The sequence below is a fragment of the Triturus cristatus genome, chromosome 6 (genome assembly GCF_964204655.1).
Source record: "Triturus cristatus chromosome 6, aTriCri1.1, whole genome shotgun sequence".
In the NCBI taxonomy this organism is placed as follows: Eukaryota; Metazoa; Chordata; class Amphibia; order Caudata; family Salamandridae; genus Triturus; species Triturus cristatus.
The window spans coordinates 264,535,699-264,557,014 of record NC_140589.1 but is presented as its reverse complement, the minus strand read 5'-3'; the positions used below and the strand labels follow the sequence as shown (position 1 = coordinate 264,557,014).

The 21,316-nt window shown below is 42.8% G+C and overlaps 1 protein-coding gene across 2 annotated transcripts in view; it reads right to left on the bottom strand.

Moving 5' to 3' along the window:
- Positions 1–21,316, bottom strand: part of LOC146816744 (b(0,+)-type amino acid transporter 1-like) — a 292,580-nt gene that overhangs the window by 97,280 nt on the left and 173,984 nt on the right. For both annotated transcript variants that reach the window (XM_085610623.1, XM_085610622.1), the window contains exon 2: positions 18,117–18,250. In XM_085610623.1, the coding sequence (XP_085466749.1) occupies positions 18,117–18,250 (134 nt within the window). The remainder of the gene's footprint in view (positions 1–18,116; positions 18,251–21,316) is intronic.

The following is a 21,316-nucleotide window of genomic DNA, read 5'->3' as shown; positions in this document are numbered from 1 at the left end:
TCCCACAGAGGTTTGGAAGGTGATCTATAAGCTAAACCGAGAGCATATTTTCTGTAAATTCACATTATCTTTCTTAGTCATGTGAGAATGAAGTCTGACATTCTCAGTAAAACATGACATCCAACAAGGGCAGAGACTGTCAGTTGATTCCTTTGTGTTCTACTGCAGCTTCCCAGAGGGTTCCAAAGAACAACTAGAGCACTAAAACTCCTACTTATGATAAACGTATGGCACACCTGAAGCCATCTTGATTGGAATAAAGTGGTAACTCTTAAAACATTTAATTTAAAAAGGAACATAATGAGGGGGTTCATTTTGCCATAGAATGTATGATTAGTGCTGCAGAAAGAAAAATTAGGGCACATTTTGAGTGACTTCTCAAATCCTCTTCTATTTCATTAAAGAAGTCTGACATGCAGACTGAAACATGCACTTTCAATACCAGCAGCAGACTTCCCTGGTGAGCAGTAGCTTTACTACAGTGATCTAATGAGCAACTAGAGTGCTAACATTCTGAATTTATGGCAAATGTGTGACACATCTGAATGCCTTCTTCATTGAATCAAAGTAAAAAACTGACAGTATGCCTACTGAGGAGACTGTAGTAAATGAGGAAATTAGGAAACTTCATAACAGGTCTCCCAAGATGGCCACCAGAGACAAAAGAGCCCAAATGTAGCACAAATATCACCGAGATGTAGCCCAAGTATAGCCCAATGACAGAAATCCCAGAGTGTTTTAAAGAACAACTAGAGCGCTAACAGTCTTACTTGTGACAAAAGTATGGCACACCTGAAGCCATCTTGATTGGAATAAAGTGGTAACACTTAAAACATTTAATTTGCAAAGGAACAAAATGAGGGGGTTCATTTTGCCATAGAAATTATAATTAGTGCTGCAGAAAGAAAAATTAGGGCACATTTTGACTTCTCAAATCCTCTTCTATTTCATTAAAAAGTTCTGACATGCAGACTGAAACGTGCACTTTGAATACCAGCAGCAGACTTCCCTGGTGAGCAGTAGCTTTACTACAGTGATCTTATGAGGAACTAGAGTGCTACCATTCAGAATTTATGGCAAATGTGTCACATCTGAATGCCTTCTTGATGGAACCAAAGTAAACAAGCATTGAAAATGCAATAGGTCTCACCCTCATTTAAGTTAAAGCAATTCTGTTTGTAATTAGGTGGCTTTTTAGCTTTGCTTTTATTAGTGTTTTTCAAAATGTCATGTACATAACATGCATATATGTATATGTATGCATGAATTTATATTTGTATTAATATAGATATGCAGATATATATATGTTTATGTATGTATATATATACACATACATATATATATAAATGCATATGCATATATGTGCATATGTGTGCGTGTAGAGAGAGGTAGAGAGAGGTAGAGAGGTAGAGGTGTAGAGGTAGAGACGTAGAGGTAGAGACGTAGAGGTAGAGAGGTAGAGGTAGAGAGGTAGAGAGTAGTAGAGAGAGAGGTAGAGAGAAGTAGAGAGGTAGAGAGTAAAGGATGAGTAATAGAGAGTAGAGAGTAGAGAGAGAGAGTAGTAGAGAGTAGTAGAGAGAGTAGCAGAGAGTGAGTAGGAGAGAGTAGTAGAGAGAGTGTGTAGTAGAGAGTGAGTAGTAGAGAGTGAGTAGTAGAGAGTAGTAGAGTAGTAGAGAGTGAGTAGTAGAGAGTGAGTAGTAGAGAGTAGTAGAGAGTGAGTAGCAGAGAGAGTAGTAGAGTAGTAGAGAGTGAGTAGTAGAGTGAGTAGGAGAGAGTAGTAGAGAGCGAGTAGTAGAGAGTGAGTAGTAGAGAGAGAGTAACATGCATATATGTATATGTATGCATGAATTTATATTTGTATTAATATAGATATGCAGATATATATATGTTTATGTATGTATATATATACACATACATATATATATAAATGCATATGCATATATGTGCATATGTGTGCGTGTAGAGAGAGGTAGAGAGAGGTAGAGAGGTAGAGGTGTAGAGGTAGAGACGTAGAGGTAGAGACGTAGAGGTAGAGAGGTAGAGGTAGAGAGGTAGAGAGTAGTAGAGAGAGAGGTAGAGAGAAGTAGAGAGGTAGAGAGTAAAGGATGAGTAATAGAGAGTAGAGAGTAGAGAGAGAGAGTAGTAGAGAGAGTAGCAGAGAGTGAGTAGGAGAGAGTAGTAGAGAGAGTGTGTAGTAGAGAGTGAGTAGTAGAGAGTGAGTAGTAGAGAGTAGTAGAGTAGTAGAGAGTAGCAGAACTAACTATAACGGAGGAATTTCTATGGTTTTGTATGAGTGAAATGGGCAGCTAACTATAACACCCCTGAAACCTATGGTTTTTTCTGTGAATATATATATATATTAAATATATACATTCACTGAAAAAAACATAGGCTAAATGACATTATTGTGAACAAGATCAAAAATATCACAAACTCATGACTAAATTAAAAACTAAAAAAGATCTGGTCATTCGCAACAGTGACAAAGGGGGCAACGTAGTATTGTGGTCCCAGCAGGACTACAAAACTGAAGCTTTTGGTCAACTCAACGATCGTGAATGCAATATACGCACGAACACGGCAAATCTCAAATCAACATACCAGACATTTTATAACAAACTCACAATGTGGAGGAAAAAGGACCTTATATTTGAAGATGAATACACATTTTTAAAGAAAGACAAACCAACTACTCCTTCTTTTTATTTTATTCCAAAGGTCCATAAGAGTATTACCAAACCGCCAGGTCGTCCCATAATCACAGCTAGGGACGGACTACTTGAAAACACCTCCATTTATGTTGTTTTCTTTTTGCAAGACTTTGTAAAAGCATTACCTTCATATGTGCGTGACACCAGTGACTTTATAAGAAAGATCAAAAATGTTAATTGGTGTACGGATTATCTGCTAATAGCACTCAATGCTTCTGCTCTCTACATGAGTATCCAACATAATGATGGCATTAATGCAGTTCAGTTCTATCTGTCCCAAATATCCTCACTTCACAGATCACATAATGAGATGCTCATTTCCATGATTGATTTTTGCTTACATAACAACATCTTTATGTTTAACAACCTCCTATATCAACAAACAAGGGGGGTTGCGATGGGGGCCAGCTTCTCTCCCAGCTATGCCTGTTTACACATGGGCTGGTGGGAGGAGCTGGTCCTGAAGGCGGAGTACACTGATATTATGAATTACAATGTAAAAATTTGGCTCTGTTTTATTGATGATCTGTTTTTAGTATGGCATGGGACCAACCAACAGGCTTTACAATTTGTTGAACACATTAACTGCAACTCCCTCAATCTGCACTTCACAGCCACGATCAGTGAGACTAGCGTTAATTTCCTAGATACACAGGTATTTATACAGAACAACAAATTAGAAACTCGTCTGTACCGCAAAGAAACAGCCGGAAACTCCACGCTACATGCAACTAGTTCTTACCCACGACACTTGGTGAATAGCATCCCATATGGGGAGATGCTTCGACTCAAAAAGATTTGCAGCACTAAGGTTGATCTTGAGATTGCTCAGGCATTACTCAGGCAGAGGTTTTTAGAAAGAGGTTATTCACCCCAAATTATTAAACAGGCAATAGCTAAAACCCAGATGCTCAACAGGGAAGATCTTCTCAGAGACAAGCAGGTGGCAAACATCCCCATTGCAATTAGAACTGATTTGAATTCCAATGCCATACAGAAATTCCATCTCATCATGGGATACAGTAGACAGCATAAAGAAATTAGCAAGATCATACAGTCAAGTTGGCCAATCGTACTGAATGACCCGGTGTTAGGACCCCTGCTTCCGCAGAGGGTGTCCATCACCCATAGTAAAGCTCACTCCATGAGGGATTGTCTTCTTACAACCAATCCGGAAATTATGGAAAACACCTCCTGGCTGCAGACACACAAGGGTTTTATTTGTTGCAAAACATGTAAAGCATGCATACATGGTGTCAACACTGTTTCGTACACCACCCCTTTCTGCCAAAGAAAATATAAGATTACGAAATTGTTTACATGCAAAACCGAGTACATAGTTTTTATACTCACATGCCCATGTGGCTTAAAGTATATTGGGTGTACGAAACTTCAGGCACACAAACAAATCCTCCAACACCTTCGCGCCATCACAAACCAGGGCAACACTTATCCGGTAGCCAGACATTTTAGAGAAGGACATCAATCTAATAATAAGGAACTGAGCTACTGTGTGATAGACGCAATCTCTCCCAGCAGAAGGGGTGGTGATAGAGATTATAAACTCAGGAGGCTAGAAACCAGATATACCCTGCAGTTCGACACCAAGCACCCCAATGGGCTCAATGTTACTGAAGACCTTCATACATGTTTATAATACATTTCAGAGGAATAGGCAATGGGGGTCTTCATTCATATACGTATGATAGAACCTGGTGAGAACGATCCCAAATGTGCACATGATATTACATTGTTACTATTTTAGACATATATATTAGGCAAGTATCTTCTGTAGTGGATGATTTTAGCTAACAACTCAATCTTTTATATGTATTTATATATTTATATATTTATGCTTGTACATAGGATGTTATTCATATTTCCTGTACAGTTTTGATATGGATAATCTGGTATTTATGTATTTATCTACATATTTATATATCCCTACTATTTGAGTCAGTGTCGAACTTATAAGAAAGATAATCAGGAAACATGGTCAAATGCTTTCTCCGCATCCATTAACATGACCGCCATAGGGTCCCCTGAGACTTCAGCAGCATCAAAAAGGGTTATAACCCGGCGAATGTGCTGCGTTGTACCCCTCCCTGGAATAAAGCCATGCTGAGTGGGGTTAACCATTTTACCAATTATATTGCTCAGCCGGGTCGCCAAAGTTTTAGAAAAGATCTTAGCATCACAGTTCATGAGCGTTATCGGCCTGTATGATCCAGGCTCTATTGGAGGCTTCCCCTTCTTCAAGAAGATTACTATGTCTGCCCCTGCCCATGACTCTGGGACCGAACTGCCTGCTTGAGCTTGAAGTACTACGTCAACAAAATCAGGTCCAATTACCTCCAAGAAAGTTTTATAGGATTCTAAGGGTATCTGGCCGGGCCTTGCTGCTTTGCCTGAGGCAAGGCTGCTTAAGGCAGCATATATCCCTTCCATTGTCAGTGGGGCTTCCAGTGCATCCCTGTCTTCATCAGTATTGAAATTTCCCCGAGATACCTCTGTATTACAAGAAGCTCCTTCGCCTGTTCCTCATTATATAGTCTACCGTAAAATTGCCTAAATATCTCTCGAATCCCTACTCGATCGCCAACTACATTTCCATTGCCATCCAGTATGTCCCTAATCTCCCCAGCAGCATTTTTTGTCTTAACTGCACCGCCAGTGTATGCCCAACCTGTTCACTGAGCTCGTGGCATTGTTCCCTTCTTGGAAGGAACATTACGGCTGCCTTGGAAGCTATGACGTCTTGAACTTCTGATTTGACTAAGGCCAGTCTGAGGAGTATGTCGTCAAGTGCTACCCCCGCAGCAGTTGCCACGCTCAGCTCCTCCTCTGTTCCCATTATTGCTTTACAGATCCTTTTCTCTAGCAGCGTCTCTTGCTTCTGCTTAAGCAAACTATAACTCAGCATCTCCCTGTGCACCCACGCTTTAAAAGTGTCCCAGACTACCCCCAAACTGGTGCTTCTTCTATTAATATCCCAAAAGCTCTCTATCCAGGCCTTCAAATGTTGTACATATCCTGAGTCCTTCAACAGTCCTCTTTCAAATGTCCATACGTATTCTGGTCTTGCCCCTCTTCCTATAACTGCTGTTAGCACTAAAGGATTATGATCTTATATGATCCGGGGTAGTTTCTCGATCCGACAGCTAGTAACTAATGAGTTTGAAACCAAAAAATAATCGAGTCTAACGACCAGTTTGTGTGGGGCTGAAAAATATGTGCTGCCAGGATCATCCGGCTTTAATCGGGTCCATGCATCTGCTAATGAGTTATTCTGAGCGAGGCTAGAAATTGCTCGAAAGACCTTCTTTTTCCGTCCCGCATATCTATTTCCCGTCTCCGTCCAGAGTCCACCCAGCCCCTTTATATTAAGATCTCCACACAGGACAACTGGCATAGGCCAGGAGGCAAGCTCCAAATCAAACAATTCGAAGATATCAGGGTCATCTTCCGTCGAGCCATACACTGAGCATATAGTGAAGGTCTCGACATATAACATACATTCCATAATGACCCATCTACCCCATTTATCCTCCAACTTTCTCTTAATCATTATGTCGGCTCGCCTGGAAAGTATAGCAACCCCTCTGATCTTACTCTCCTGTCTAGTATGTGCAATAAGGCGGAACCCCAGCTGTTCCATTAATTTGCCTCTTGTACCCTCTATATGAGTCTCCTGGAGACACAAAAGATCTAAGTGCATTGCTTTTAAGATCACTGCTGCTCATTGTCTTTTAGCCTGATCGTTTAAACCACAAACATTAACTGAGGCAATTCGTAAGCTCATTAATGATCATAAAAATTCTGTCCAACTCAGTTATCCTTTAGAGATATTTCAACCTCTATTGTCTTTATTCCTGTCCTCTCTCTTTCCTTACATTTCATTGCTTTGCTGCTCACCTTATGTTTTACTGTATATCTCAGATTCCTCGCTGTGCTACCCTGTGCTGTGCCCCAGCCCTCCCCTCCCCTCCCCCCTGAAGCCCCTCCTCATGCCCCCCCAGAGACCACCCCCCTCACGGGCAAATAGGTCAACCATGACCTATATGAGACAGCCAAAGCCTGCAGTTTAAGCCGCAGCGTCCCCCCGCCCTCCTATTATGCCACCGTGCTCTATTTAAAAAATATCTTAACTAGACATGCAATTATGCATACATTTTGGATTCCCAAAATCACATCAGGACACTAAACAGCACCCCTCCTCAAACTGTGATTGCCCAAGTGGTATTCCTTATTGTGCACGGCTGCTGAGCCATCAGACCCCTCCCACTATCCTGCAGCTCAGTTAGAAATGCTTGTGCTTTAATGTCGGAAAAGAACATTCAGACTTGGCCAGTGAGAATGACTTTGAGCCGGGCAGGGTACAGTAGGTAGGCCTCACAGCCAATCCCCTGAAAGGGGTTATCAGCTGTCTGAGCCTCCATCTCCTTTCAACAGTGGCATGGCAGAGATCAGGGTGAGCGAAAAATGTATTGCCCTCAAATGTTTGCCTGGCATCTGGTTTTGCTTTGTCCATAATAGCCTGCCTTAAGAGAAAGTTACCGACAGACACCAAGATAGCCCTGGGCCGGTCTCCTGAGCCAACAGTGTACCCTTTCCTTTGAGTCAATGGGAACCGGTGTGCTCGCTGGATCTCGGCATCCCAGTTCCATGAGGCCAGGTCAGGGAATGCACCTTTCAGAAGAGTTACTACACAGCTCCTTGCGTCTTCTCCCTCAATATGCTCTGCCAAACCCAAAAGTCTAATGTTATTCCTTCTTTGCCTATTCTCTAAATCTTCGAGTTTCCACTGCAGATCCTCAGCTAGTTTTTCCTGTGTATCCTTAAAGGCCTGCCATTTATGAACCTCGTCCTCCAATTTGCCAGTTGTTTCTTCCACATAGGTGACCCTGTCCGCCATACCTCATTTAGTTTGTTGACCTTCCGTAGTGAACCCTGGAGTTTTTTGGTTGCTTGCTGTGCCCTGCGGCTTTCTATCCTGGCCTCCCCCTGCATCTGTTTTAGTGTAGCATACACTAGATCCATTGAGGGGACTGGAGCCGTTTTGGTTGAACTGGTATGTTCAGTTATGACCCCATACTCCTGATAGAGCTGGGTGATAGCAGAATAGTCCCATGTGAGCTTTCGAACTGTCGCTGTTGCTACTTCTACATCTATTGTGGATGGGCTCCCTCTAGGTTTAGATTTAGATTTGGTCCTGTATTTATGCATGGTGGCCATTGTAGCGCCGGGTGCCCTCTGCACTGAGGAGGTCTCAGCAGAGTCTGAGCCATCTGAAAAATTATAATCACAATATAAGATGGGGGGCAAGGAGCAGTTTGGAAATAGGTCCTGTACCAATGCTCCTAAAGACAATGCGCAAACAGTTAGAGTGGTATCAGTTCCTAAGGGGAGAGGAAGAGTGCTTCTGCGGTCCAGATAGATACTGCAAGCCGGGGTAGGTGTCTAAAAGACAAGGTATGAGTGTGCAGGGTGGGGGAGTGATACTCCTGTGTGTGTTGTTGTTGTGCCCTCACACACCCTTGCGGGTGCAAAGCATCATCATTGGGCACTGCTCCTCATGGGGGTGGCGCTGCAGTCCCTCACAGGCCCTACTAGAGGGCACTCTGTTGGAGATCTTTTTAGGAGTTGCCGCATTTGTGCATGTGGGTGTGTGGGCCAAGTGAAGGTAGTGAGTGAAAATAAAATGACCCGTTGGTACCCATGTACGTTTATTCGGGGGTCCTCTGGGTCAGGTTAAAATGTAACGGGATGAAGGCGCAGTTTGTGCAAAAATGAGAGGGGAAAGAAATGGATGTTTTCCCACTGCTCTCAACCCGTATGTAGGTGTAGAATAAAGTGTTATAAGTGATGAGTGGTCGACATGTTTCGCTCTGTCTGTTGGTCCCTAGAGGATCCCTTAGCGCTTCATCAGGACCGTGATATAAGAAAATAAAGGGGCACTCTATATTACCTCTGAAACGTTGGTCAGGTGAGTATAACAGGTACTGTTAATGGGCACGTCTTATTTGTGTCCTTTACTCCAGACCTGTTAGAGACAAGAGGGGACGGGAAACCATAACACAAGTCATGTCACGGTGACATAAGCGTAATCATCACTACATGTATAAATCCATGTGTTGAGTCCCAAACATGCAGTGAGAGAAAGGTGAGGATTAAGAACATGGCGAGAACCACACTTCAAGGTGTGGTGGTTAAAAAAGTTATTTTGTTAGGGATAGGCAGACCGTGCCTCGACTGTAATGCAGTGAGAGATAGCCGTAGGGCTATGGACAGTGTGAAATAGGATGGGTGATGGCAGGGAGTGAAACTGAGGAGGAGCTGTCTAAATGACCTCAGACACGGGGTGTAGGAGATACAGGCATCAGGTGGTTGAACTAGTAGTGATGACTATAGCTGCTAGGAGTAAACAATATACGATGGAGTATCGTGGCAGATTGGTGTCTTGAGGTTAAGCTTCACTGGAATGAGTTTGTGAAACTCCCGCTCGATCAGAGCAAAGTCCAATGATGGCGCTTGCTCACGGGAAACGTGAGGATAGAAAAGTCACATGTCGGTAAAAGATGGACGTGTCTAAACATGAAAAGTGCTTGTGATTAGATCGCGTCTATATAGCGCATGCTTAGTTGTAGTGTGAGACTATGTCCAAATAGATGCAACGATATGACAATGAACAGAAAAACCTGAAGAAGCTCAGGAGTAGAATACACTTAATCATACCCTCCCTAGTGTAGAGAAGGGCTGCTTCGGCAGAGGCCGTCGGGTAAGAAGGGGAACTGAAAATAAAAAGAAAATGGAGGGAGCGTGCCAGCATCAGTACAGGCAGGAAAAATGCAGCGCGTATCGCGCATTACCTCGTTTCTTTCAAGTTGGCATAAGCGGGAAGATACACTTACGTCTCGCCCTTCTTCTGAATCCTGGAAACCTAGTAATCCTCCAGGACCGCCGGTAAACCACAGGCGGAAGTTCTACAAGATATACCATATCCAATCGATGCAGGGTAGAGTAATGATGTAGACGTTGGGGGGAGAGCAGTGGTGGATAGTGTTGATAGTACCATCGCGAGTGGCGGCCATATTGGGAGGTGTTCGCTAGTGTGGATAGTGCCAGAGAAAAGAATTAGAATCTATGCTGTCTATCGTGGTATGCATGAGGATGGTGCATGCAGAATGGAACAAAACCAAGAAATATTTGAATGTGTAAGTCCTCACACGGGGACTAGATTATGTATAATAATTGTTACCCCATGTGAAGTTGGCTCATAGACAACACAGTTACGTGCACTTCGTTAGGTCAGTAATCGCGGCCATCTTTAAAGATGTTATTCATGTCGCTAGTGTCAGAAACATACCGTAAAGATGGCAGTATGTCACAGTGCAGTGAGGTAAGATGTTATAGACCATCCCCAAAGGTCTTGAATGTGTGTGTTTTCCTCGTACGGGGACTGAGTATAGTATTGTTGCGTACACCTCATGTGAGGATGGCTGGGAGGTGTCTCAGTTGAGTGCGCTATGTACTATCACAATGCACGGTTCTAAATGGGGATAAAAACATTACTAAAAATGGAACTGGAGAGGGGTGTCAGTGTCGAGGATGACAAGGGTGCTTGGAATGCTCGAGGACCATGTCTAACTCTGCTGTCTGCATAAGGTCGTGAGAGACATGAATGTCGTTTTTAGATATATGACTACTATGAGGGATATTCACGGACCATGCCTAACTCTGCTATGTACAGAAGGTCTAGAGAGACATGGATGTCATTTGCAGATATGTGCAAACTCCGGGGAGGTGTGCACTTGTAGTGTTCATGATGACAGGTCACTCAAAGGTATATCATTATTGAGTCCGGCCATGTTACTCTTCAGTCTGTACACCCAACGTTGTTCTACTCTGAACAGGGCTGATGCTGTCCAGTGCGTATTCTACTCTACGATCCATTGTAGACTCTCTGGAAGGTGGTTCTTTTCCAGGAAGTGACTTTGTAATCGGGTTGCTGTTCTCCTACAACGGATTGTGCTTTTGTGCTCCCCAATGCGGATTGAAAAATTCCCATCACTAGAAAGCGACAAATCAGTATCATCGTTGAGTGAGAAAAAGCAGTCCCCCTCTGGGGAGCCAGCAACTGTTCTAAAGTGATTGTGTCCCGGTGCTTGCTCCACTACTTTCCCCTCCAACGCGCTCTCACTCTCACTGAGGGGGTCTGGCACATTATCCTTATTCTCTTTTCCCCCTTTGTCTGCCAGGCCAATTGCTGGTAACTCACCATTTGCATCATTGTTTGATGCACCATCTGTCAGCTCCTGTTCCTGCTGCCCTGTCGATTTTTGCTCATTTAGCGCCTCCGCCCTTTCCACATTCACTCCACTTGTCTGCCAGCCAGTCCAGGGTGATGCTGCAACGTTGTATCCTTGCTCCGAGGATTCGCGGCAACAGTATCCACTGAGGCTTCCATCGTGTCCACTTCTACGGGATCGCCGGGTCCCGCTGCTACTGCTGCTCCCGCTGGTGTTACTGCCAGGAAGGTCTTGTGAGCGTAGGTTGTCGAAAGGTGCTCTCCCGAGCCTTGCCTTTTTTATTGTGACCATCTTTCCGCTTCCCGCTATTGCCGCCATCATCGCTGACTCCCTCAGTTTTCTTCAGCGGGACTCGCCGGGGCTGTGCTGATCCTATCCCAGCTAAAGGTACGGCAGCGGCTGCCTCTTTCTGAGCGTCTTTGGGCTCCTTCAGGGGTTTGTTCGTCCGTGGTGCCATCTTGCTGCCAGCAACCAAGCAGCGGTACAATACCTGAATTGTACGGCTGATCTCCAGTGTCTCCAGTGTCCCTATCCTCTTAAATGCTGCCAGATCATGATGCCGTTGTGAGGGACTACGGCTACAGGTGATCAGCCGACTGATCCAGCGATCCAGCAGGTAAGAGCAGAGTGGCATTTTCACAGCCCCCTTGTCCGTCTTTTCCTCTGCAGCAGGGGGGAGAGGTTGGCTGTGACTATCTCCTACGGCCTATCGACGGCCATCTTGCCCCAAAACCAAAACATAGTGATCTTGATTTATAAACCTAATAAAGTTTATTTAAATTTGGTTTTTTTTAAAATGGACATGCAGTTCACCACCACAATCCAAGCAAGTAAACCGGATGCGTCATCGCATCGTGATCTGGAAGTGTATAAAAGACGCTTCCGGGTTCACTACAGCGCAGATTATTCAGAATAACTCCGGATTGCGGCGGGACACTCTGTGGCAGACGCAGCGCTTTTCATCTGGTGCGGTAAGGTTGTGGCTCCTCCAGAGCGGAGAAAACTCTACCTTAACATATTTGTTTCTGCCTAAAAATGGATGGCATTGTATTTTCCCAAAGCTGCATTGTGAAACAGTTCGCCTTGTATATAACATAGGAGGGATCGTGTAAAGAGTGTCTACACATATCTTCCTGAACAGTGATTGGAGTCTACATTTCTGTCTGCATAAAAGTTTGGAGAGTGTCACATAACTCTCCCCCTCTAGTGAGAATGGATATGAATTCTGAGAGTTACCAAGTGCAAGCGTATCAAAGTTATCGAGACTTTATTAATTGAGTAACTCCACTCCACAGTGAGATTGTTTTTTCTCTTGGAGCACAATCTACTGATTTTTTTTTTTTTAAACTTGTTTTTATTGGCATTTGTTAGTACTTTCGTTACATATCAGTGTTGGATGGCAATATCGTTAAGTACATGTTTCCAATCAGGTGAAATCAATCGTAACATTTATAATAACCTTCACTGCAGTTATGTGCAATGTAACAGGTGTTTGCCATACTATAAAAAACAAACCAGGGAGGGGGGGGAGGAAACTAGGGGCAGTCATGGACCATCAGAGAAGGGTCAGCCACACTACATCACATGTGGTCCGTAAGGTAACTGGTGAAGCAGCGCATTGGGAACCCCTGGCCAGGGTACGACTATGCAGGTGGACATACGGCATAGGTGCAGGCCCCGGAGCAGCGGGGGTAGGAACCTAGTCACTCCAGGGTGAGTGTGAAGTATTAGAGGGGAGCGTCATCCGGGTGGGTTTGTGTCGCGCGTGGCTGCGTGGCAGTAGGGGTGGTCACGGGAGCACAATCTACTGATAGGGATATATCCCTTCCCTTGTTCAGGATTTCAAACAACAAGTAGTTGTACTTATATACTGATATTCTTTACTCACATATGTTCTATTGCTGTTTTCTAACAGGGGGTTATGAGATCAATTGGGATTTATCCCCTGTGACGCTTGGCAGCTCTTTTGTTTTTGGTGGGTATTCTGAAAACATGTATATATGTGGGAGTAACCAGGAGTTTGGGGTGGTGTAGCAATCATAGCATTCCCTTATTGATATTAGTTGTTTTGTTACAGCATATGTCTATACTGAAACCAAAGGTACAGAATAGGAATTAACTTTCCCTTGTGTGTTCCATAGTGGTACAGAACAATCCTTATTTTCTTTACAGGTAAAATAGAGAGGCTACAACTTACTTAGAACTGTGAGAATCATATATAATCTTCTTATGGTCTTACATTTCTGTACAGGTCTCTCTCTCCGCTGTTCCCTTCCTTTCCTTCCCTCACTTGATCACCTTAATCTTATGTGCTGTGTTAGCATTCAGAATTGAGGCTATCAAAGGGTGGATCCACTTGAGCCACAAATCGACCCTGAGGATACTAAAAGTTACGCTATGACTAATACACAGAACGACATCATTGTATAGTTCTAGTAGTAAAGGCACGTGGAAAGGTTGAACCGTGCTATTAAAGGCATTATTCAGTATGCAATTCATTCTAAAGAGGATTGGGTTTGTGGTACTTTGAAATTTGGGACCGCGTAGGAGGCAGGGCCCTACCCCTGTCTATTCCGGTATTAGCGAACCGCGAATGGACAATGCGGTATGTACAAGTGCTTTGCATAACATTCCATTGTTAAATGCACTATGTATACGATATTATATATTGACTTCGTGGGTTCCATCTTAGAGCGGTGGCCATCTTATGGTTGCCCTCACATAGGCTACACATTACGAACAAGTACGGGCTTTAGAACACATGTACTTTCTGTTTGACTTCTCTTTGACCTGTGCAGCTTGGCTCCGCTGCCCCAGGTCAGTCCGGTCCCACGAGCTCCCCGTCCTACGGCCACCTGTGATTAGCATCAGGGTGTGACACACCATAAAGCCTTTTCATCCCACACAAGCCTCCGGCTAATCTCTTTCACACCTGACTCTTCCTGCTTTATGGCTTGTTTTCCAAACAGGAGATGCCCGTGTTTATTGGGGCCTGTTGATATCTGATGTGGGATCTGAGCCTCGCTAGGTAAATAATTGTGGGCTGGCTTAACTGGAATGTGGGATGGTCATCATGACTCTGCCTTTTCGTTTGTAATGAATACATGTAAATGACCATATCGTAAAACAAGGAATGTGTGCCTGAAGCATGATATTTTGTATTTAAGGAGAAGCCCGTTTCTGTAACTTTAAGCAGTCTCCTGAGAACATACATTGTGTTGTACTTCTCGGATACCTGTAATTGGTCTGCAGCCAATAAACCGATCTTTGACTTCATCCAAAAGACTCTGTGTTTCTGTAGGTCTGAAACAGGAAGAACCCGAAGTCTTAGGGTGTGTTCCCCTGCACCGCTGGGCTTTAAATTCCCAGTACTTCAGGTTATCCAGCTATATAAGGCGGTTCGGGCTTACAGGGTCATTAGTAATGATAGCCCTGGTTTGGCTCCGATTGTTATGCTGAGAGGAAGGAAACCACATTCTAGATATAATCCTGATTTATTATTCTGTTCTGGAGTAGAACAATTGTCTTTGGATGGTGTTTGTGATAGACTACCAGATAAGCATGACAAGAATAATCCTCATTATAATGTTAAACATGGTGTTTAACCCGTCTACATCAAAGTTGGGAATTGGGTGCGTATTAAGAAACCTATCAAAGTGCTGAAATACAAGAGTCAGCCCAGAGAAGTGGTGGAGGTACTGCAAAATGCAGTAAGGTTAAAGGACGGTAAAGTATGGAATCTCAGCAGGTTGGCTTTTGGGATCTGAAGGAATGTGAATGAAGGATGTGGAGCATGGTGATGCTGATTTTGAGTGGTTACAAGATGAAGCCTGTACTTCAAAGTCTAGCCAGGAAACAGATAATGATTCTGGAAACATTTGTTCAGAATCTATTCATGAGAATGGATGTGAAACTCAGGACACCACTAATTAATTTTTTTATATGGAATAGGATGATAAGTTATTGATGACTGATTTGATTGAGTGAAAAGGGCGTAGGAGACCTCTAGAGTGGTTAAAAGATTTTATTGTTCATAATAAGTAAGAGGTTATGCAAGTATGCTTAGGACTTATGTGTTTTATATCATATTACTCAATGCATTGTTTAATGTTATGTTGTTGTTCCACACAATCGGTGTTCAATGCTATTTTCTTTTCTTATTTATGTTTTTAGATTTGCTATATTGTTCAATTTGATGAATTGTTTAAAATTGTTGTAATGTGGGGGATGTGTTGCGGCTTACATCACTGTGGAATGGAAATCCCGTCACAGGGATTTGATTCCACTGAGATCAGGGAGTTAGAATGAGATGCTGGAAGGTGGCTTGGCATGGCATTACACTCCTTTGCTGAATATATGCACTTTTACTAAAGAAAAGAGTAGGGCATTGATTATACACTGTGCTTTTGGTTTTTCCACCAGTGAGCCTAACGATCATAAAAGTTCAATATGCGCCTCCCAATTACATGAATTCAGACCCCAGAGCAGTGTTCTGATGCCAAAATAAGCACCCAAAGCGCCCTCTTTTTGAGAGACTGGCTACTGTCCTCTCTATGTGGTCAATGTAGTGCTAGTGTGCTAGTCATAGATGCAGCATAATTTATAGTGAAGAAGCAGACTATTTTACTAGTCTCGAACAAGGGGTGTTGCCCTCTGTCCTCGCCTGTGTAAAAGGTTTTAGCAGTGTCCGATATCTAGGTTCTTTCACTTCCCTGTGTAAGTCAGGAGCGAAAGGTGTTCACTATTTGCATGGTCAAGGATGAGTATGGAGTCTTCTCAGTGCCTGACAGTGTGTGGGAGGGAATCCATTTGGCTCCCCTTTGTGTTTATGGAAACATAATTTGAAGGATGGCTTTGTGCAAGGATGGCCAACTTTGCATTCCTTATCTTTCCCCAGGTTGCTGTGGCAGGGGTTACAATGTCATGTGGCTGGTTCTGCTCTTTGTAGTTTGTCTGCAGTTCCCTCGACAGAGGACTCACATTTCTTTCCCGTTCCTGCATGATTTACTTCACAAAGGAGTTTGTCTACTGCTTGGGCCTTGATACACATATGTAGCTGAACTAGTTGGAACCATTTAGTTGAAACTTTTGTGGTCCGAGGCCCTAGTTGGAACTCCTGTTTTCAAGGTCTGGTGTATGCTGATCATGCAATACCTAATTGGAGCAGTTTGCTAACTTTTGAACTATAATAAAGTGCTGACTGGTCAGTCCTGGGAATAAATACTGGCCAGCTTAACCAGTACTATGATCCAGGATCCAGATAAGGGGCTTTACAGAAGTACACGTTTCAGTGGTCTCTTTGTATGATGACAGAAAGGCTCTAAAACCATGTGCCCTTTTGAAGTGACACAAAGGGCTATATTTATAAGGAAATAGCAGAGCACGGAGCTGAACCAAATTTGGTAGCACTGCACTCTGCCATTCCCAAAACGCATGGATGTGCCATATTTAAAACAATACGGCGCACCCCTGTGTTTTCTCCAACGCTAACAATAGCTGCCTAGCTACAACGCAGTCGCCCTTGCACCATAGTGCAAGGGTGCCTGTGTTGCAGGGAATGATTGTTTATGTGCAGGATACACCTTCCTGCACATAAAAAATCATTAATGGTGAATTGCTCTTTTAATGTGTACTGCAGAATGTAGCACACATAGAAAAGAGAGAGAAATACAAGCATTTTACCTCGTTGCACCATTCTAACGCCTTCTATTGCATGGCATTAGTTTTTGGCACCACCTCAGATTTACATATCCTGGGGCAGCGTCAAAAAGCAATGCAGGTTACAGTGGAATGCCCACAGCAACACCCATTGCACGCTCCTTTCACACAAAGTGATGAGTGTAAAGGGGCCGTATTTACAAGTGTCGGTAAGCCACTCAAAGTGGCATAGCACTGCTTTGTAAATATGGAGAAGGGCATAGCTCCATCAGAATGTCGCTAAAAGTGACGCTCTGGTGGCGCTATCCCCTTGCAAATATACCCCAAAGTCTTTCTAATCAGTGAAAAACCCTGGTATCTCCCTATCAAGAAATACTACTGATATGTATGGCCACTGAATTCTGGGGAGATCTGAGCTTGAACATGCTCAATTCACTGTTGTGTCAATAGATTATAATTAGAACCAGAGGCACTGTATTCAAGATCATCATAGAAAAAGACTTGCCTTAGACATAACATCATGAGAACTCAATCACTTAGCACCTTGCAACTCATGTCTCTGATTAGTATTACATTTTTGTACGTCTTAAAGAATTACATTTTCACAAACTAAAAGTGACTTGACATTTAGGGCCTGATTTAGAGTTTGGCAGATGGGGTATTCCGTCACAAATGTGATGGATATCCCGTCCACTGTATTATAACTACCATTGAATATAATGCACTTGTAATACGCCGGACGGGGTATCCATTAAGTTTGTGACGGAGTATCCGATCTGCCAAAATTTAAATCAGGCCTGTAGTTATTCAGATGCATTGGGAAATGTTACTGTGTTTTCAGTGTCTAACCCACAGAACATCCTTGAGAAAACCTTAGCCTGCTCTGTCACTATCCTGAGAGTCAAGTGCTACAGGGGAGTGCTTGGTAAACCAAATAGCAGTCCAATAGTACAGTGGCCTCCAGGCACCAGTGGTAAGCAAATCCAGTTGTCATATTTGGCGTCCTATTATTTCTGATTGCTCTGGGACCCCCCAAACTAGGTCTTGTGAATCTAAAATGATAGATTTCAGAAAAGCGACCCTATAATTGTAATCTAGATGCATGTCAAAATCAGTCTCAGTCCTTTAGTGCCAGAACTCTCTCAGTGATGCGGTATGCTTGTTCTGGTGGCTAACTGGACTAATATGTCCAATTCAGTGATCTGTATTTGACCTCATCGTCACAGGTTCAAATCCTGGAAGGTCCCCTTAGCCTTTCATCCTTCTGAGGTTGATAAATGAGTACCATTGAGTTGGGTAGCAATAAACATCTTTTACCTGTCAACAGTACCAAGAAACATCTCAGAAGATGCTGTGATGGTGTTATTCTTTTCTACTGCATTTACTATAAAATGAATTGTACAAAGAAAAGGCTAGTGATGGCAGCTTCCATACTTACCCCCAACTGACAGCCACAGCTCCTGATGCCAGAAGCTCACCCGTGCTCATTATGGTGAAGTAGCTGATGTTCACCATGATATAAAGACATGTGACTAGTGGGACAGCGATCATCAACGCTCTTGGAAGGTTCACCTGGAAGTTACAATAAAAAAGATGTCCTACATTTTAATATGAAAGATACAAATTACATGAATATGTCTTGTTAAACTGTAGACCTTGAGTACTGAGCATACAGACCCTGAACACTTAACTTACCACCTTGTGCTGTACATAAAATATTCACTAAGAGTTCCTGGACCTCCACAACAAAACACAGCCGGAAAACACTCCACCTGCCATTTCCTATTGAGATCATTTGTCCCATGGATAGAAATGCACACATTTTGGACTATAAATCAAAGCTTGTTCTAAAATTTAGAGGAGGATAGTCAAATTCAAATATACTTTTTCTGATTGATGGCACAGTGTGTGAAGTGGTGGCAGAGCAATATTCCAGTATTCCAGAAGCCTAATTCAGATTACTGCCTATTTTATATATTTTTGGGTGGCTAAATGGTATGCTTAGTGTTAAATGTGTAAACTACTGTTATTTGGAGCAACTGTGTAGCTGTAACACTTTTTACTGCCTTACAGATTGTATGTCACTATTATTTTACAGAAGGAAACAAAAGGAAAAAACTCTCCTTATAGTCACATATCTCTTCAGTGTGATTTTACCTTGTTGCACAAGTGTAAACCCTCGCATTCTGGTTTTAGTTAAACACAGTTGTTAAAACAAAAACACATACGAAAAAGGCCATGACATAAACCATATATCCGCTAGCACAGAGTATAATACTCTTTTTAGCACCACTGTTGAGGAGCACCCAAAACTCTGTGCAGGCCCAACCGTCATTCCCTTTTCTTCTTTTTTACCATTGCGAAGTCGGCCCCCCATCAATCACACTGGAGGAGAATTTGATTTTGAGCCTGAGGAGCTGAGGTGGCATGGAATCGCCTTTTGGCCATAAGGGCAGTTTGTGTCCCATGGGCAGGTTATGGTTGCCGTGAGTGGGAGCGGACACCCACATTAAAAAAAACAATTGCCAGCTCCTGCCACACCCAGGATGGCAAGGGAGCTTGTGGGGCCACGGGGGATATTGGTCATTCCCTTGTGGCCCCCAACATTGCCTCTAGTTGTTGGGTCCCCCAGGTAGGTGACTATGAAATGAGTGGAGTAGACTCATTTCGTAAGTGCCCCATAATTCCCAATAAGATCTTTTTGCCTATATTGTTAGATCCAGGTGTTGCCCCTAGAAGGAGTAGGGGCTCCACCAAGTATTTGTTTTACAGTTGGGGTTAAAAAACTGGAAGTAAGTGAGTCATTGAATACATGGCTCCAGAAAAGCTTAACATTTTTAGAGGCACTCCAAGCTGGAGCTGTATGCTCCTCAGCTGGAGTGTGTGGACCCCTTGTGGTTGGTTCTATGGCTACATTTGGTGACTTGAAGAGTGTTAGCAAAAGACTCAATACATGTTTATGGTTGTTTTGAATAAAAATGCTTCATTTAAATTATTTTTGTAACAGTGATTACTATTAATCATAGCCATGTACTTGGGAATACATTGGATTAAAGTTATTGATAAATTATTGTGGTGATTTATTGACAAAGCCAATAGGTTTGCTTTATATATGTTGAAGTGCTGATCCCCTGATAAAGCCAATAGGCATGCCTTTTCTATTTTGGACATCTGACCCTTTGAAGAAGCCATTAGGACAGCCTTTATATTGTTGCTTTCCTTTAAAAACCTGGAAATTCACTGACAAAAACAAAGGTTAAAGTGGTGTTATAGCTAGGTATAGAGATAACTAGAAACCAGAGACTAAGGCTCCTGAAAAAAATATGGAAGAGCGTAACCGAGGAAGAAAAGATAAACTAAGAAATAAATTCTACCCCTAATAGCATCTTATTTTACATTTTTTTTAAACTTGAAAATTCACTGAAAAACTGGTGAAAGGGACATTATATATAAGTAAAAATGTTATGATCATCTGTAAATTAGACAAACAACACCACCATGTGGCAGACTGTCATAAGTGCTGGTGTTGACAACTAAGTGCCAGTGCTGAGCAGCGGAAACCACCAGTTCAAATTAAGCACTCCTTATCTGATTATGTCCCCTCTACAAAAAGAGACCAAGGGCCTCATATCGATTTCGGTTTGAAAGGCTCCGAAAGGCATTCGGATTCTTCTAACCCGTGTCGGAACCTATGTTTCAGACCGACTCTGAAACATTTCCGACTGACGATTACGATGGAAGGTAACCGTTCGGTCTTTCCAACTCGGTTCCGACTCTGTTCCAACCGGTATTCGGAGACTCCGAGTCAGTCGGAGTCGAATAGTACAGCCCTATAGACCGCGTTTCCGACCGACTTATTACGATGTCGGATTTGGACAGCCTTTCCGAATCGCCAAATCCATGTTGGCAGGGTTTACGAGCAGTCAGTGCAGCCATCCACATATTCCTTAATTGCATACTTATAATGGTAAGTAAAAAAATAATGTTTCTCACTAATATCGTTGAAAACATACCAAAATATCATATATATATATATAGATATATATATCTATCCTTTCAGGGTGGCCACAATTAATACGGACAGAAGCAACGCCGTTGCAAAACACATGGAGAAGGAACATGGTGGAGACTGGAAAAAACTCAAATTCTATGCGTTGGAAACTGTGCCAATACACCCAAGAGGTGGTGACAGAGAAAGAACTCTTAGACAGACGAAATCGCGGCACATTCTGAACTTTCGAACACTAATGCCGAATGGTCTAAATCAGGATGAGGAGCTCCATTATCACCTATGAACTGTCTGGAAGAAAGCTCCATAACCAAATAGAACAATCATGCAACACTACTGCAGAGCTGAAACTAATAATGCCTCGTACACAGTATTAATTTGCCAATACACATTTCCGTATAATCCAGTTTTTGTATGGTAGAAGTTGAAAAAATGCGTATACAAAAAATCTTTGTTACTGACCACAAACCTCACGGTATAAATTGATGATGGTAGGAGTGTTTTCAACATATATTAGGAATGAGACTTATATGTAATTAATCTATGGTGAAATATAGGCCCACTGGAGGGCTAAAATGCACTATGACCCTAATGATCGATATAATTAATCGCCCACCAGAGGGCTTTAC